At 50.7% G+C, this 19,174-nt stretch overlaps 3 protein-coding genes across 3 annotated transcripts; 1 reads left to right on the top strand and 2 right to left on the bottom strand.

Moving 5' to 3' along the window:
• Positions 1-10: 10 nt before the first annotated feature.
• IUM83_04708 (Threonine ammonia-lyase, biosynthetic) lies at positions 11-2,149 on the bottom strand (the record flags this gene model as incomplete). The annotated part of the gene is made up of 8 exons (XM_067928805.1): positions 11-200; positions 279-355; positions 424-638; positions 719-922; positions 1,009-1,351; positions 1,439-1,549; positions 1,632-1,886; positions 1,964-2,149. The coding sequence occupies 8 exons, from the start codon at positions 2,147-2,149 to the stop codon at positions 11-13; spliced, it is 1,581 nt and encodes a 526-aa protein (XP_067795998.1).
• A 3,694-nt stretch (positions 2,150-5,843) lies between these two features.
• IUM83_04707 (transposon protein, putative, Mariner sub-class) lies at positions 5,844-7,234 on the top strand (the record flags this gene model as incomplete). Its single annotated transcript, XM_067928804.1, has 3 exons — positions 5,844-6,291; positions 6,407-6,745; positions 6,804-7,234. 3 exons carry the CDS (start codon positions 5,844-5,846, stop codon positions 7,232-7,234), a joined length of 1,218 nt encoding a protein of 405 aa, XP_067796063.1.
• A 4,756-nt stretch (positions 7,235-11,990) lies between these two features.
• IUM83_04706 (Farnesyl diphosphate synthase) lies at positions 11,991-12,305 on the bottom strand (the record flags this gene model as incomplete). The annotated part of the gene is made up of 1 exon (XM_067928803.1): positions 11,991-12,305. One exon carries the CDS (start codon positions 12,303-12,305, stop codon positions 11,991-11,993), a length of 315 nt encoding a protein of 104 aa, XP_067796304.1.
• Positions 12,306-19,174: the final 6,869 nt, after the last annotated feature.

Here is a 19,174-nt window from a genome sequence, read left to right as displayed (position 1 = left end):
CTGACGTTGCCTACTGCAGGAAGTGCTGGTACGCCTGGTTGCCCGTCTCCTCCTCGCAGCGGAAGCCCACCTGCGCCAGGAACGCGTCGAACGCGGCGTTGTCCTTGTGCGGCACCTGGAAGCCGACGAGCACGCGGCCGATGTCCGCGCCGTGGTTGCGGTAGTGGAACAGACTCACGTTCCACTGGCGCGCCGATTGTCTGAAGAGACGACAGACAAGGCGCCGACAAGACCGATTAGCCTCTTGCTCAGCTGCTCAGCCAGGTTTACGGACGTACCCGAGGGTGCCGAGGAAGTCCTTGAGGGCGCCGGGGCGCTCCGGGAACTCCAAGCGGAACAGCCGCTCGTTCGTGACCTGGACAAGACAAAAGGCGGCAAGTGAGTGAGCTTGGCCTTCTGACACAGCTCAGTTTCGTGACGTACGTGATCGGGACGACCGCCCGCGAGGTGGCGAAGGTGCGACTTGGCCAGCTCGTTCGAGGCCAGATCAATCGCGTGCATGTCGTTGCGCTTGTTGATAGCGTTCACGACACCGAGGAACTCGTCCTCCGTCTTGGTCTGGATGCTCATGCAGATGTGCGCCTCGTCGTCGGCTTCGGAATCCATGCGGTACGTGAACTCCGTCACGTTGTGGGGGACTGAGTGAAGCACAGGACAGAAACAGATCGTGTCAGTTTAACACAAGTAAACACGCGCTCGAATCCGCATGGCAACGCACAGATGACGTCGTAGAGCTCCTGGAAACTGCCGATCTTCTCGGGGATCTTCACGGCCATGAAGCGCTCGCGGTCATCTGAGCGCTCCGAGACGAAGCGCAACCGGTCAAAGTCCATGTTGGCGGCAGCCAGCACAGCAACATACTTCTCGTCCTGCGCGTTCTTCACGCGAGCGTACTTCTTGGCACCAGCCACACTGATGGCGCCTGCTCCGCCAGACAAGCGTCAGCAATGGTACAGACCAGCGACATTAGCGAAATAATTGGCACAGGTGCGGACAACGCTCTCGTACCGGTAGGCTCCATGAGCGAACGAGTGTCGCCAAACACGTCCTTGATGGCAGAGCAGATTTCGTCGGTCGACACGGTAACCACCTCGTCCACCAAATCCTTGCATAGCCGGAAGTTCTCCGTACCGATAGTCTTGATGCCTACTTCCTCTGTGAAGCGGTTCACGCTGGGGATCGTCACAGGCGTGCCCTCCTTGAGCGATTCCCCCAGCAGGTTGGCGCCTTCGGCCTCCACGCCAATAATTTTAACCTGAGGGGCCACCTCCTTCACGTAGGCAGCAAGACCGGCGATCAGGCCTCCGCCACCCACGGGCGCAAAAATCGCTGCCGGGCGGTCTCCAGCCGTCTACGCCAAATGCAAACCAATTCACACACACCGATAAGCAACCCGCGCGCTATAACATCGCACCAATGCAGAGCCCTTGGTCCTTACCTCCTTCAGGATCTCCATGGCGATCGTGCCGTTGCCAGCGATAACGTGCGGGTCGTCGAACGGGTGCACGAGCGATCGGCCCTCCGTCTGCGCGACGCGGAAAGCTTCTATCTGCAATGGCACACAACCATCTGTGAGGACTTGCACCAACTCAGCAGCAGCAGCAACATCTCTTCACGGTTTGCCCACGCACCAGCGACGCCTCGAAGTCCGCGCCGTGCTCCACGATCGTGATCTTGCTCTTGGTGGAGTGCGAGATGTTCTGCGCCGTGCCGACGGGGGCGATGACGATGGCGTCCACGTCCAGCTTGGCGGCAGCGTAGGCGACGCCCTCCAGGTGGTTGCCGGCCGCGCAGGCCACGATGCCCTTTGCGCGCTGGGCCTGCGTCAGGTTGGCGATCTTGTTGTAGGCGCCGCGCAGGTTGAAGGAGAAGGTGGGTTGCATGTCCTGCACAGCAGCAAAGGCAGCAAAGGCAACGACAGTCAGCACGTGCGCAGCAGTCAAGCGGTGCAGGCTGGACGCACCTCGCGCTTGAGGAAGAGGCGGCAGTTGCCGGGCAGCGACTTGGACAGCCCCGGCGCGAGCTGCAGCGGCGTCTGGGCCGCCACGTCGTACACGCGGCTCTCGAGCACCTCGCGCAGGTAATCGTGCGAGCCCGGGCGCACCCAGGACGGCTTGGCGGACAGCGACGACAGACCGCGGCGGAACATGCTGCGCGGGTAATTAATTGCGAGTGGGGCAGCACTGCGTCTGTGACGTTGAGCAGCTCCGCTCAGAGCCAAGAGGAACGTTGCTTCACACTTCTGGCATTGCACAAACGTAAACGTGGTGTGGCGTACATGGGTTACTGTAACCCATATGGCTACACTCGCCGTATGCTGCATAATGGTAGTGAAGCCATATGTTAAACCTTTTTTTAAGGGTTTAAAAGGTAAAAAAAACACAAGCGAAACCTAGCTCATTTTTATTATCGGAACACTCGCGTTGTATTGTGAACGCGTTTCTCGATCCGTCTTGCCAAAACTCGTGTTAGTTTATTAAAAAGCATAAAAACACTGGCATATTTGTGCTTTGCATCCATTTTGCCCTTCCGAGAACTCAGGTCCGCACCTTGCAGATTCTTGGTGGTATAACAATATATATATATTATTTTGTTATGCGCATCCGTTGCAGAGGAAGCCAAACTTTATTTTTAAAGTCGAGGCTTATCGTCATTCCCATCCCCCCAAAATCCCGGATTAGTTTTGGGGCGCGTGATCTCAATACGGTACTTTCTCAATCTTTACGTATTATAAATTGCCGTAAAATTCGAGCTAAATGCAACTAAATGAGAGTTTTTCGTTTTCTACGAGTGAGTTTAACTTTTCATTTTTAATTCCTCTTATGTACGAAATTTGATTGGTCAATATCAAACGTTTATTTTGAATACTCCAAATGGTTCCTACAAATCCGAAGTTCCCTATTAGTTTATCCTATATAAAATATATCGATTGGCTCTTTTATTCGACACGGTCTTCAGAAATAAGGTATGTAAACAGCGCCCAGGCCCGATCACCCCGCTTGCCCCACCCTTGCCACCTCATCGAACAAAAGCACTCTATGATCATGTCGAGGGGATAGAGCAGATCTCCGACTGCATGGTCACCGTGGGGGGAGGGGGGGTAAACGTCGTGCAGAGCACGTCCGTGCTTGCGCCAGATTGTACGGTGTTGAGTTGAGCCTTGACACCCAGCAGGAGATGCCAGAGAGCTTCACAGTTGCCGTGCCGTAGGCCCTCAGGAGCGACATCGCTGTACCGGTAATACCAGTGCAGCTCAAGAACATATTTTCCCGAGCACGGCGAAAGCACTCACAGCAGCCAACTGATTACCGTCACCGTCATGAGGAAGGATTGGGTCACGTGGAGTTGGCTCCACCACGGGTCAACCCAGTTGCTCGTTCATGAACGGCGACGGCCTGAGCGGGAGCCAGACTGTCTTGAGCTGCGGGATTAGTCCCAGAGTCTCGAGCGGTGAGGCTCGGTGAGCTTAACCGCTTCTTCGTAGTGTTGGGCGTGACCGCTCCCGTATTGTTCTCCAGGTGAACCTTCACGACGTGCAACATGATGTCCGCGGTGTTCTTGCCCCCGATGATGTTGAAGCCCAGGTGGCCCTTCAAACAGTGCACAGCGATAACATCCTGGGCAGAGGTCCGCGCTACGTCACTCTACGATTAACATAAACCAGAAACCACCTAAATGTATTATTCGATTAATCGCGTCCATTCGGCGCCAATTCAGCTCTGATGGATTCTACAGTATGCACGTCCCAAAGGTCACGTTGACCGAGAGACACATCAGAGCCTCTAGCGTCTCAGGTTCGAGGCGCTTGCGTAGTTCACTGAAAACGAGCTTGGTAGACGAAAATAGTCGCTTACACTCGTTTGACGTTGGACGCCACGTTCATGTAGCGAGTCCGGCGACTAACTTTCCGACGCTTAAACGCGTCGCGCACGAACGACGGTTGAGGCGCCGCATTCTTTTCGTCACCGCCGCTTGGGTCGGGCAAGCGAAACGAAGCACACACAGAACGCTCGGACGCAGTGAGCTGCTCTTGGCGCTGGGTCTTGATGAGCCCCGACTCCAGCGGCACATTGTTGACGATAGCGGTCGTCGGTGCCAGACGGTTGTGAAGTTGGGGAAAACACTGCTACGTAGTGGACGAACAGCCGTTTGGCACCAGAGAGCGTCAACGTCGATCGATTAAGTGCCCTCCATCTTTTCCGTAGTATCGAGGAGGGTGACCACCCGCTGGTTCTCCCTCCGCGACACCAAATGCGCGTCAAGGTCGTACTCGGCGACCGTGCCCTGGTCGAGCGCTGGACGTGCGCGTGCAGCTTTGTCACGTACGCCGCCAGCGCCTTAGCGGTGATGCTGCCCTTCTTGCTGTTCTGCCGGACGAAACGGCGCTCGACGAAGGTGCACGGGAGGCGCTCCTCTACCGTCCACTCCAACCGCCGAAAATTTTCGGTGGTTCGTGGGTCCACCACGTGGAGCCGCAGAACAATGCTGGAGTGGAGCTCATCCTCGGCCTTGATCTCGTCCGGTCGGGTGGAAGCGTCGGAGGTGGTTCTTCAGGTTCGTGAATCCGTGCATGCTGCGATACGAGCTGCTGCACGAGTTGCACTCGTTTTCGTCCTGCCCGGTGGACCGGAGCATGAGCGAGCAGACGACACGGTTGGTGAGGAGCAAGTTGGCGGGCGGGTTGGGCTGGTGTGCTGCTTGTAGGAGCTTGAGTACATTGCAAATTGCTGAGTGAAGTTGTATGGCTAGGATAAGCTTGGTACAGTGAGATGGTGTCGTGGAATAGTTGGTTGTGGTGGAACGACAACCAAAGGCAACTCGGTCAAGTTACAATTCAAAATCGAATAGAAAACGTTGCAAAATGGATTGGACATCTCAAATTAATAACGAAGTTAAAACATTCGAATTTATTTTTTTACGTAACTATTTTTTTACCGACCCTTGGTCCTGGGACTCGAACGTCTTCTAATCACCATACTTTAACCGAACCAAGCAAAGCGCGTGACGGGTTGATGCGGTTCAATCGCGATTTATACTTACGCCCAAAAGCTTTAAGCCTAACTTAGAGCACCGATAGCGCAAGATATGCGAGGAAATAAAAGGCGAGACCACCATCATTTGGAATAGTTGACTTAGGTAATATGTTTAGACCTCATGGAATAACGTAAGTAAAAAAATCGAGTGTTGGATTTCCCTCGTGAACCTACATTTTTTTTTGTCCCTCCATCGTAAGCTTTTAAAAACTATCGAGCCTTAGCTTTCCTAGCCAATCCGACTTCAAACACGATTTGAGCAACTCGCATTGAAAGCCTCTATGGAGAAACAACGTTTCTGTGGCCAGCACATACCTTCAGCTTGGGGAAAATTCCTTAATTAAATCTTTCTATCTCAGCTATCTCATGGGTGCTCTCAATGAATCTATTCAACTTACCAACGACGTTTTAGCGGCAAGTTCGTTTCGCTCTATTGGGTCAGGTGACTTCTTTCACTGGATAGGAATCCGTTTAGCGATGGATGTGGAGCCACGACGAGAATCCTTGCGGGTCTACAATATAAAGATGGCTGCGTGAATACACGGAACAACTATGGGGAGAGGTTTCAGATTACAAGGCACTGCTTTGAGCAAACAATGTACTACCTCCGGTCCGAAAAACAATGGTCACTTCAACCATGGTGTGTCCATATAATATTTTTTGCCTTTCCATTGGACAAAATTAGACAATTTCATTTGTTGGCTCAGAGTCATTAATATTTTTGCAGCCCTGGCGGCGCCAAAGTTCGCCCGAAACCCGCGCCAAAACACAGTATCAAATCTGCCAAAGAGGCATCCAGACCCTCCCAAGATGCCGCGCACCCCCAACGCCAAAGATTTGCCACTTTATACGAAGCTGGAGATCGTGCTGTTTCTCTCGGACATGGCCACCTGTGGAAAGCTTCCACGTGGGGCTATCTCTGAGGTTACAGCACGATTCCGTTGCCATCGCAATACAGTGCACAAGCTGTGGAGTGGTCGCGCCACTATTGCCGTGCAGCGGCCAAGCAACCGCGGCCGGCCCAGGGCCTTCACTGATGGGGCCATCAAGACCAAGATCGAGTCGGCCCCGGTGGGGAGCCGGACCACGCTGCGTGGTCTCGCCGTCGCCACCGGTATTCCGCGGATCCAGCTCTTTCACCGCTTGCAGGAGCGCAGCGTGGTCAGGCGAGTCACCGTCGTGCCGAAGCCGCTGCTCCCCCCTGAACACATGGCGCAGCGCCGCCAGTTCGCGCGGTCTTTTGTGACGAAGCTTCCTGGTAAGAATTTTGACTGCCTCGTTATCTGTTATGAGTAATTGATATAATGTCTGACGTTATGTAACGTAATGTTTGGTATTTAGGTGAGATCAGATACCAATTCGATGACATGCAGATTGTGGTGAAAAATGGTTTTACGTGCACCGGAACCGCAACACCTACTATCTCACCGGAGGCGAGCCTGCATCACGCGCCGTCACCAAGAACAAAACCCACCGCACAAAGGTCATGTTTTTGGTGGCGGTTGCCCGCCCACGGTACGATGAGCATCAGTGCATGACCTTTGACGGAAAGGTGGGACTGTGGCCTGTGGTGAAAACCAAGCTGGCTGTTCGCAGTAGCAAGAACCTGCCGAAGGGCACTCCGGTCACGACTCCAGTCGAGATGACCAAGGACGTCTACGAGCGCATGCTGACGCAGCACGTCATCCCCGCGATCAAGCGAGTCTGGCCAGGTAATTTTTTTGCATGTAATTTTACTCTGGTTTGAGCTGGCTATTTATTTGTGTGTAGGTAAGGAGGAGGTTACAATACAGCAGGACAATGCGCCACCCCACCGTGCCTCGGGCCGGACCGCGGTGAAGGCAGCTGCTGCAGCGGGGGGTTGGTCGATCAAGTTCGCCAACCAGCCACCGCTCAGCCCCGACTTCAACGTGCTTGACCTGGGCTGGTTCAACTCGCTGCAGTCGCTGCAGTACAAGAAGCATATGCGAGACGTCGACGGGCTCATCGCAGCCGTGAAGGCCGCGTTTGAGGAGATGGTAAGTACCACCAACAACAAGTGCTTTCTTACGCTGCAAAGCGTACTAGAGGCGTCGATGCTTGTTGGTGGTGGCAACAGCTACAACATCCCCCACTTGAAAAAGGACGCACTAATGAGAGTCGACAGATTGCCTCACTGTCTCCCGTGCTCGGCTGAGGCGATTGCAGCTGTTGATGCTTAAGCTTAATAAAACTTCGGTTTGGTAACGGTAATATTAAGCATAAATATTACCTTCATTCTGATGGGTCATTCGCAAATAGTTCAATTTTGTGACTGCATATTGTTTTTCGGACCGGAGGTAGTACGTACTTTCATTTTCCTACAATAACTCGACAAATGACCCAATGCCCATTGGTTCAGGGATTCAGCGATCAGAGAAACAAACATGTTTCACCTGGAAACATTATCGTAGTCGATGGGTGCATGAGCGCTTGGAAAACCCGGGACCCCACGAATACTCACGATGTACTGCCGCTTGTGCACAAAATTGATCACTAGCCCGAAGGAAAGGGGACGGAGTTGAAGTCTCTCGCTGATGGATACAGTGGGTCTTGAGCTCGTGGAAGGCACTGCCCACTAACGTCAAAACGAGTACAGTGGTGGACTTGAGGAGGGTACCTCGGTGGTTTTGCTATTATGATATCGTTATGATGTGACGATGTGATGCACTCTTAATTGGGCCTAAATAGATAATTAATTTAGCCAATAGGAAAAATACAGCTCATCTACTTGCGTGAACCACAAAACCTGCCGATGGAGTGTAAGAGGAGGCGATGGACGCGTGGCGCCGCCACTGCAGCCCCCCCTCACTTCGAAACTGATGGACTGTTTATTAGACCAACACTTCAGATACGTACTCAAGAACTCTACACACCATGAGCTCTGGTCGCAATGGGGGTGCCCCAACTCTTGGGCTGGAGAAGCTCATGGGGAACAATAAGGAGGTATATGGAAGGACAAGTTCCTTTTCTACATTACGGAGCAGGACCAAATTTACGAGCGCGGGCTTTTGGAAAAGGACAATAGTCCTGCCTCTGTATTGATGATCGACTTCCTGGATGGACATCCGGAAGAACCGGTCATTACGATCGGTGAAGCCACCACTCGGGAAAAGGCGAAGGAGTTGGGTTGGCACCGCCAGCACTGGACTTGGGCTAATTCAGCTATGCTGAACCTGCTGAACCAATCGACGACCAACATGTTCCCCTCGGAACTGCCAAACCCGGTGTCAAGCATGAGGCCCTGCGACGTCTGGAAGCTACTGGAGAAGACGTATGGGGTCGGGGACGCCGGAGCAGTAATCGAGCTACGCCGAAAGTGGGATCGGATTATCTGCTCGAACTGGAGATACTTGGGGCCCTATTCGCCCAGTTCATAATGTCAAATGAGGTAATTGACGGGGCGCCACGCCTGGTACGAAAAGACGTGACAGGATAGCCTTCTTTTGTCACACATATGCACTGGCTAAATCTCGGCGAACGTCATACAGGAATATGATAGGAGAGTTGGCGACCAAACCGCTCCATACTCTACACACGGACTTTGTGGGGAAAATTAAGCCTGAAGGGCTGAATAGTGTTTAAGTATGCATTGGCGATAGTGGATGATGCCACTGTGATGAAATCACTCAAGGAGGTGGGAGCAAAGTTAACAGCCTTCATTATCCAATCGGAAAGGCAATTCCATACAATGAACAAAAGATTAGAACTGACGGATGTACTGAATTTGTAAACAATGTAATAGAGAAATACTGCTCTAAGAACGGACTGCTATTTCAGAGGTCGAATGTGGACTCCCAAGAAGAGAATGGGTCCGCTGAACAGGCGTACCTACCGTTATGGACAATGTCCGATGTGCGCTTGCCGGCAGGCATGTGATGTCCTGAGGCCTTAATGCATATGACTGCAGTGGCTAATAGAGTACCAGCAGCCCGACTCAAAGGCAAAACGCCCTATGAGACCATCTATGGGAAGATACCGAAGGGGCTAGCATTGCGAATTTGGGATAGCAAGTACTATACTCATGTACCGAAGTCAAAAAGAGCTAATATAAAATTAAGTGATAGGCCACTGAGTGCAAACTCCTGGGACTGTCAGATAACTACAAAGACTACAAAGGATATATTCTGCTGGGTATCAATACCTCACTGCCCGACATGTGAGGTTTGATGTAATGTCCACGGTCAGTTTGATCACGAGGTCCTTTCCACCAGCAAAAATTGAAATCAGCGATGACTCTCTCAATGAGTTATGTGGGTTAGGTAAAAGGGTGCGAGTAGCAGGGACACACGCTCCGGAAAAACAGAGAAGAACAACGAGATCCTCACCCGCGGCTCTTATGAGTACAGTAGCAGTGGGAGATCAGGCTGATCATGAGGTAAGTTCCTCGATTCCGAGGCCCCGCCGCAAACGCATGCCAAATTCTCGACACAAAGACTACATAGTAGCTATCGATACTGTTACACGAATTATTAAAGTCATACCGAATCCGAGGGCACTCAAAGAGGCTCTGCGAGAACCACACACAAAACAAGGGGGGCAGCACTTCAGGTTGAATACCGAGCATTAATTGCTAGTAGTACGTGGGAACTTGTAACATTTCCGAAAGGGCGCAGATTATCGGGTGTCACTGTTTTTTTATGTAAAGCACAACCCGACGGGACTGTTGGCCATATTCAAGGGCTCGCGGATAATTTCGGTGAGCAGGATGAAAGCACTGTTAATCTGCCTTGCAGAGAGACGTTCCGAGCGGCGGGCACGAGTCAGCTCTGAAGTACCATTGACTTCCTCAGCTTGTTCCCTGGACAGACTTGTGTCTCGCAAAATTTGTCGGGCTTCCGCGCGCCCTCTTTCAGGAAGTTCGGCGCCTTCGCCTAATGTAGTTCCATCACCGTTGTCGGGTGGGGGCTGGTCGTCGTCCAGCACCACTTCGTCCGCTAGCATGGTGTCCAGAACGACTACATCAGTGGTTTCTTTGACGGGACGACCGTGCCCGGGAACGTAAACTCGAAAACCGCGAATTTCTTCACTGAAGCCTACGAAGGCTCCGAGATTTCCTCGCCCATCGAAGCGCACATTCTTGCGGCCCAGTGGATCGGGGGTCCTGATCACTATAGTCTGGCCGAAGATTTGTATGCGGTTCAGCTTAGGTGTTGTTCCAAAGAGTCTCTCGTGCGGTGTTACAGCGGCCGCACGCTTGGGTACTCGATTCCTGATGTACGTTAATGCGAATTCCCACAAGTAATGGGGCAATTTGCTGTCAATAAGCATGGCTGCCGCCATCTCCGTCAAGGTGCGGATGGTTCGTTCCGCGACGCCGTTTTGGCTGCTGCGGTAGCGTGTTGGTGCCGAAGGCCTTCGGCAGCAGCTATCTTCCGAAAGTCGGATCCGAGAAACTCTGTGCCACCATCCGTGCGAACCACCCGAATGTCTGTCTCGGGAACGCCGGCTTGCCGATGGGTGAACCGGAGGAACTGCTTCGCATACAGACTTGCTTCTTTCTTGTGCTTCATCCCAAACACGGTAATATAGTCTCGCCACACTACGACCATGAAATACTCATTTCCTTGATAAGAGCGGGCAACAGGGCCGCTCAAGTCCATGTGACATACACGATCTGCGATTTCGTCACTGCTAGTTCTTGACTGCGGAGCGGAGGCCCGGGTTACTTTTGCAAGGGCACAGGACTGGCAAACTGGCACGTCTTGTTCCTCCGTAATGCTTACTCCATCCACAGCACCACTACTGGCCAGTCTTCTGCAGTCATTGTAATTTAAGTGGCCAAGCCTTCGGTGCCATTCGGAGAGAGAAGCTCGCGGTCGTACGGACATGAACGCTTGCGGGGCCGGTGTAACATCCTTGAGCAGGTCCGGAGTGTCCACCTCGTATACTCCATCGACTTCTCTTGCATGAAGCAGCTCTTTACGTCTCCGCCCGCGAATTACCGACCAGTTATTTTTCTCGAAGCGCACAATGTCGCCTGCCCTCACTGATTGCGACACGGATACAAGTGTTATGGACAGTGTTGGTACAATGTAGACATTTGGAAGACGGATTTGATCGACGTGTGTATCCTTTCCTTCGCCGACAATTACTGAAATCGTCAGGGTCCCTTGCTGGGATATGGATATCGCCCCGCCGTCGGCGACTGTGACGAGGACGGGGTGTGGAGGTTCATCATGTTCAGCGCTTGGCCCGTCAAGTGAAACGACGCTCCAGAGTCCAATATGACCCGATTTCGCTTGACGCCGTGGGTTCACGCGCTGGCATCTTCCAGGGCCGTTGCCGCGCTCCCCCTCAATCTTGCCTCCGTCGTGTTTCGCCCTTACCACTGGGGACAGTTTGCTGCATAGTGGCCGAGCTCATGGCAGTTATTGCACTGGGTAGACGGCCCCGCCACGGCTGACGAGCTGCCGATCGATTCACCTCGTTGAACTTGTTTCCCGCCAACTTGGGGACGATGAGGTGGCTTGCGCTTGTGCTCTACGATTACTGCCATCGCCTTGCCCGTCTTCTGAGGCTTGTAGTCGCCCGACCATTTGCGACGTTTGGCATCTAACCCACGATGTTCTGCAGCTTGGGAATCTATTTTGCCGGGTAATTGGCCGTCGCTCTCCGCCATGTATGCGAGATGGTCTACCAGGCGCTGCAACTTAATGGCCGCAGGAGTTTCGGGGGGCAGCCGACCTAAGAACGACTTGAGCTCGTCTGAGTACTTGTAGTATGCCAGCCGGATAAAAGTATGCATAGCACAGCGAACATCTGATTCTACTGCGGCACCTCCGGGAAGCGAATCTGCCATGTTTAGCAGACGCTGCGAGTATTGCTGATATGTTTCCTGGCGAATTTTGAGCTCGTCCATGATGCAGCGGAGAAGCTCTTGTTCGGGCAGCTTCGACTTGAACCTGTCCACCAGCATTCTGCCGGCCGTCTCGAGCGTCAGGTTGGGCACGGAGGCACGGACTTCCGAGTACCAGCCGCATTTCCGGATAGCGAAGCCGCAAAAATGCTGCGACGTTGGGGGTCGTTCCAGCGGTGGCCATCCAGGATCTGGGCGTCCGCCAATTGATCTTGGAACTTTCTCCACCAGCGTCGCACGCCAGCATCGAACGCTCCAGGTCTGATGAGACCGCTGAACTCTTCCAGCGTAATACTCTTGCGGCTGGGCTTGCCGCCGGTGCGCAGCCTTCCCACCTCGCGCGCTGCTGCGCTTGCGCGAGCCCCATCGGCGCCGTCGGCGACGAACACTTGCATTCCAGTGGCTGGGGCCGGGGTTACAGTTTGTGTTGCTCCTTGAGCCGCGTTGTCCTGGTCGTCTGACTGGGATACGTTGAGTATTCTCGGGGAACGGCGTGGCATAATAGCTTGTAGATACTGCGGCTGTTAACCTGTAGGTTGCACAGGGGAGAGGGAGGGCTGGTGATGGAAAGCCGGTGAATTTGATTGTCTGCTTTGATCTCGAATCCTATCTGGTCCTCGCAGCAATGGGTGAGGGGAGGTCTGGCTATACAGATGCCGCACGGGCGAGCAATCAACGAGGAGCACAGCTTGCAACGTAGCACGACAGAGGTACATGGCGAGGGACGAATAGTAGTAACATACTGCTATACTAATGGTATGGTTGCAGATGCCTCACCAAGGCACTGCCTCAAACTCAATTTGAGAAGCTGAGGAACTTGATGGAGGTTAAGGACCTAAGCCGACCCTTACCACGGCAACATAATATAGGTAACTCGTGACTTGCAATCTTTTTGATATCACTTGATTGTGAGAAAACACCTGGTCTGTGATCTTTCGCTAGTATGTATAAGATCCACCATGTGATCAAGTTCAAACCAGCTGGCTTCAAGCTGAAGTGCAAAGACACTTTTTGAGCCAACGACGAGTAAAGAACAAATACTTTTGGGATAAGACAAAAGTAAGACTCAACGCTATCGTATTATTAAGACTATCAGATGCTTAACCTTTTGGTTAAAGACTAGACTAGGACGAACCAACTAAATTTGGTCCAAGCATAACAAGGGACACCAGGAAGGGAGGGACCAGGCCCCAGCCATGACGTATGTAGCTTTGTACCGCCGCTCCCCAAACTCTGTAGGGATTTATTTGTTGTGTTTATCCTAGCCCTTCCAGCTCCAGAAGTAATTAAGTAAGAGGAATATGTCATAAGAAAGCCAGGAAGTCATACGAAAAGTGGGGTTTCAGAATTATAATTTTAACAATTGGCGCATGTTTTGGCTGTAATGACATCTTGAGATATGTCAAAATATTGTCATAGAGCGAACGGTCATATGAGCCAAAAACATGTTTTTCTGGCTTTGTGAGAAAAGTATTACAAACTTATTTCTAACGGTAAGTCACGATGCAGATCCCAGCCGTCCTAATAAATTTAGGGAATCTGTAAATAAAGTGTAAAAGAGGACGCTGCAATGTCATTTGGCCTAAGAAATCAAGTGAATAAAGTAATCTCAGGCATACGGAGGATCGGTTAACAGCCGTCGTAAGAAAGGATTGATATCCGTGTCATGAACACATGATGCGATCTGAGATCGGATGTGCCTGAACTTTTACTGGGAGTGCTATGATATCGTTATGCTATGACGATGCGATGCACGCTAATTGGGCCTAAATAGATTATTAATTTAGCCAATAGGAAGAATACAGCTCATCTACTTGCGTGCACTACACAACCTGCCGAGTGATGTAGGAGGAGGAGGAGGAAACGTGGCGCCGCCACTGCAGTCCCCCTCACTTCGAAACTGACGGCCTAATCGATAGACCAACATTTTCGAGTGACGGAAAGATGCGAAGGGACGAGGAGAGCGGTTGTGGTGGATAGTGCTTTTGCCTCGGTAAAAAAACACTAGTACAACTTGGAAAAAAAAACTTGACTTGCATTTTATGAGCATTGTAATGACTACGAGCGTGGAATACACGAAGCGACAATTAAATTGGATTGACTCGCAGCCTACATGGGTTTCCTTCAAGGTCATGTCAAGTTTTATGGACAACAGCAAAACAACTATGCTTTGTGTTGATTAGATCGAAAACACAAAACGCTGATATCGATTCGGGGAACTATCCTTGTCTGTTCAGATAGTGTTCGTACTCGTCGTCGCACTGTTAATCGCAATGGAAAACTTGAGACACAGCGATACGAAAACCGTGTCGTACCTCCTCAAATGGCTCATCTTATCTTTAGTAACTTCTCTACTATTGATGCTCATGACCATCTTCGCCAGAGGTCGCTTGCTATTGTGCGTGAATGGATTACATAGAGCTAGATACATCAACATTTTGCCGTTATTCTGGGGATGGCAGTTGTGGATGCCTACCTGCCTTATTGCTTAGAATCAACGGAGCGCCACGTTGTCGAAGGTACTGTGTTGAATTTCAGTGAGTTCGTATTACAGTTGATTCACCAGCTCATTATCAACGGGCTCACGATGAAACGATCTCTTCTTACTGATAGCGGGCTGGTCAGTACGGATGAAGTGATAGTTTATTGGATAGTCTTTGCTACAAAGTATTCGCTGACATTGTGCCGTTTTGTGATTCCCAGCCAATTCATACCTTGAAAGTCTTTGGAGATCTCCCACAATACATCGAAGCGCGTAAGGCAGGTTAGCGTGTGCAGCGTCAGTGCCGCGTGTACCACAAGAACTGCTCCTGCTACCATGTAGGCTGCTCTGATGTCCATATGCAGACGTTTTACGGGGTTTGTGGACCAAAAGAACAGCGTGCTTGCTTCAATGAAAAGCTTGCGTCATCTTCTGCCTGAACCTTCTCTTAACGAACATATGTTGCTCCATACAAACACCCATATAAAACTAATCAATACGCGCCTACTAGTTTGATTGTAGCCACACTACTGGAATGATTTCAACCTGGGTAGAAGAGATTAAGCCGCGAGTTCTTGAAAATAGGTTTACAGCTGTCAGTGATCAATAGCTTAGAAGAAGCCCAAGGCACGGCTATATTGATGCATGCGGTTGAACCGCGATTCGCACTTAGGTTCGTAAGCATCATTTCGTTTGGCGCGGTCGTAGTATACTGTACAAAAGCTGATATCGGCATATAACATGTTAACCCTTTCGCGAGCCACCTCTATTAACTATATAATTCAAAGCCAAGTCATTTAATTGCAAAAGGTCGCAACATTCGCCCTTTAACGAAATTACGGTACTGTGGTTCGCATGTCTCGTGGGACATGACTTCTAATGTGATTTGTGGATTACCTAGTGTGGGAAACTACATCATGGTATTTGTATTGAACATGATTACATGATGATTACGCCAAGCACCTTCTCTGATTTGTTTTAAAAGATGGTGGATTTGCAGTTGGAGAATGGTAAAAGGGGGGAAATGCGCCCCCTCATCGCGAAGGGATTAAATAAAGATAATTGTTTCGGAAGACTTTAGAACGGATTCCTAATTAAGGAGAGCTCATTACTAGGCCTAATCACTTTAGATAATTGGTCATACTTATTAGTGGAATACTGTTTTTAAATATGAAGGGTGTGGAAGTTAGTAGTAGTATTAATACATCAATACTAATTACTATTAAAACTTACTCAATTGGGTAAATCGCAATACAAACATCGTCAACGCTTATCTTCACTTTGGCATAGAATTGTTCTGATTGTGGCACAAACTTGACCTTTCACGCGGTATATGGCTACTGTATCCCAAGTATGCTGCATATGTCGAGCCATGAGGCGAGGCAGTTTGCGCAGATGAAAGAGGGGAGAACCGGAGAGGGCCCTGGAAGGATGAAAGTTCCGAAATGATGTATTGTGCTTTTCATTTAATTTGCCATTCGATTTTGATACAAAATCGAGCTACGGTACTCTGATTTTCGATTTGTAAAATCTCGCTATCTGTCAGTTAAAGCTCCCCTGGTTAGGGGCTCGGTGTTGAGTGCCCGGTGTAGTGGAGAAAGCAGAAGCTCGGGAAGCTCCAGAAAACCGCAGATTCGACGCTTCCAAGTGAGGCCCTGGCCATCTAGCAGCAACAGCAGCAACACGTTGAGACTCAGACGTGGTCGCACGCCACGAAGCCCAAGAAAAACTCACTCTGGGGCCAGGACGGCGTCACTGAGGACGACGAGCAGAGCCAGCCGGTGGCGCCCGTGATGACCAAGAAGGACGGCGCAAAGTCGTGGTCTCCACTAATTACCAAGTGCCCACAGTGGAGGTAGCGGCGGCAGGCCAGCCATATCACCCGGACATCGACACGCACCAGGACGTCATAACCAAGGCCGTTATCAAGCGGTGCGAGAAGAAGGCCGACCTGCAGTGCCCGTGTCTAACGGCATCTCGGAGGATACGCTGCAGTATATCAAACAGGACGCGTTCGACTCGGAGGACAACTCGAGCGAATCGAAGGACGAAGCCGAAGGAGGTAGAATTTATTCGGTTCGTGTGCGGTTCGGGTCGGGCTTCTGGGTCTGGGGTTTTATTGCGGTAAATTACCAGTAAATTCGGATCGGCAACCCGATCCGTATATTAGAGTTAGATTTAATTACTAGCGATTGTCGCTAATTACTACCGAATGTCACTAATTACTAGCATTAGAAACGGTAATTACAGGTGGATTCAGAAGGTTTCCTAGAAAACAAACCAATTATACCCCAAAACGCATTAAAATCCATTCATGAAGAACTGTCGGTAGTAGCCGAGTGCCATTTTCATTTTCATTTTTCGTATTCCTCGCTCCCCACTATGGACGATTTGGCCAATCTCACTCCGTTCCGCACCACGATTCAATGGAAAGGTTTCCAGCTGACCAAGGGGTACGCTTCGAGCCTAAAGACAACGTATCGTTGGAGTTATTACCGTCGGGGCTGCAAAGCGAAGATCGACATGATGACCGACCGGCGCGTTGTTGAGGTTCGCTTTCCGCATACCTGTGGTGGTGAAATCATCGATCTCCTATCTGACGACTCCGGCGAAGGCCAGGAAGTTCGAGATGTGACTCAGCAGATGGCCGAGGAGACCGATGCCCTTGCCGTGCATCAAGTCAGTGTCCTGCCTTCACGAATTTGGGAGCAGGTTCGTGAGCAATTCGCGATTGATTCGGTGACACGGGGATTGACGCGTGAGCAAGTCATTAGCCGGGTTATCGCACGAGACGTCTCCATTTCGGTGGGTCAGTTCATGGACATGTTGAAGTACCCCCGCTCTCTCAAGCTCGCGATGGCAGCAATTTCTTCCAGTTCAACTTCACCTACGCCGGCGAGACGAAAGCCGAGCGTGTGATTGGTTGGGTCACCCAGCTTTGATTCGGCTTCTGACGTACAACAACGTTTCGCTGTTCGTAGATGGAACATTCTATTGTGTTCCATCTTCGTTTTACCAGTGCGTCATCATCATGGCTTACGACCGCGGATCCAGGTGCTACGTACCGTGTATATGGGTTCTCAACACGTGCAAAACTGAGTGGAGCTATTGGCATATTCTCCATTGCGTGCAAGTGTCTGCTGGGATGAGCATGGAGCCTGGAACAATTACCTGCGACTTTGAGCAAGGGCTCATTAATGCAGTCGGTGACCAGTTTCCGAACAGCACTGTTGTGGGCTGTCTCTTCCACTTCAAGCAAGCCGTCCGCAAAAGAATGGTGAAGCTCCACATTCCGACTGCAGAAATATCGGTGGCAATGGCTCGTGGAATGCTGGATGTAGTGACAATTCTCCCTCGAGAGCAGATTGATCCACAAGGCATCGAGTATGTTACGAACCGGATCAAGTCGGAGCTCCAGAACCGGAACTCCGACTACAGTGCAGACAAGTGGGACGTGTTCTGGCAGTATTTCCGCAGAACATGGATCGAACTCTACCCGCCCACGCTTTGGAACGTGCGTGACATTACCGCCAGATCATTAACAGAACCAACAACCCGTTGGAACGTTACAATCGCGAACTTAACAACGAGTTTGCAACGAGGAGCCCTAATGTGCAGACGTTTGTGAGTGTTATTAAACTTCACGCGCATCATTATGTGACACTGCTGGAGGATATCGCTCGTGGCCGTGCTCATCCACCTCCGCATGGTGCGTACTACACTCCAGAGTTCAGTCTGTGAGACGTGGTGTGTTTTTGGATCAGATTCATTGCATTTCCGAAGTTTTGAATCCTGGTCACGATCTCAACTCAAAGTTTGTATAGTTCATTTGTTTCGATTTAGCATGAATTTCCAGAAATTCCAGTTAGACAGCGCGAGTTTGTAGGTTTGCAGAGAACGCTCGGGTCTAACAATAAAAAATCAAGTTGAAAACCCTACTTCCATGTTTTCCAATTTAAATTTTATAGCAATGTTGCAACATTTCGTCTACAAGTAGGCAGTACGTGAACACACTAATTAAAATCTACGTTAAGTATTTAAAATGGTAAGGATTACAACGATTTTTGGGGAAATCCAAGTTGAATCTTCTGAACTTTAGTTTAACGTCGAAGTTAGATCCCCGTTAGATGAAAAGTGTCACCTATCGTAAAACAATAACGTGCTGTAACAATAAAAAAAACTTGTCTGCGTCGCTCTATCTCACATCGTTCCCATGTACCTAACCTTTATCCTGTCACCGCTGGCCGCGGCTGTGATTAGAGCCGTCTTGCCGTATGAGTGCACGAAACGGATATTGGCGGACGAATGAGCGACGAACCTTACGTGAAGAGCAGGACGCAGTGGGTATCGAACCCACAATCACTTGTGCCGAAGGCTGGTGACACACCCTGCCACCAGCTCGTTTCAATTTGTAATGGCTACAAACAGATCCTTTTGATGTTTCTCCTATGCTATGTAGGTAACTACAAAATAGATAGCACCCCGCAGTTTAATGGTAATCGTTACTATAGATGCGATAACTATTAACCTCCCTCCCGGTATTTTTTTTAGTGTTTTGTTATGGTCGGGTTCAGGGGTCTGGGTCGTAATTTTCAAATCAGCTGCACGTAACTTCTCTAAAACCCCAGACCCAGAAGCCCGACCCGAGCCGCATACGAACCGAAAAAAAATGTAACCACGAAGGACAGTAAACTACTGGAGAAAGTGACGCATGCGCAGCGCAACAAGCGCTGACGGAGCTGCGAGTCGAACCGATCAGGCTCAGACGCTGGACCGCGCCCC

This window comes from Phytophthora cinnamomi (genome assembly GCF_018691715.1).
Source record: "Phytophthora cinnamomi strain GKB4 chromosome Unknown Contig17, whole genome shotgun sequence".
NCBI classification, from domain to species: Eukaryota; Oomycota; class Peronosporomycetes; order Peronosporales; family Peronosporaceae; genus Phytophthora; species Phytophthora cinnamomi.
This window is presented reverse-complemented; position numbering and strand designations above follow the sequence as displayed.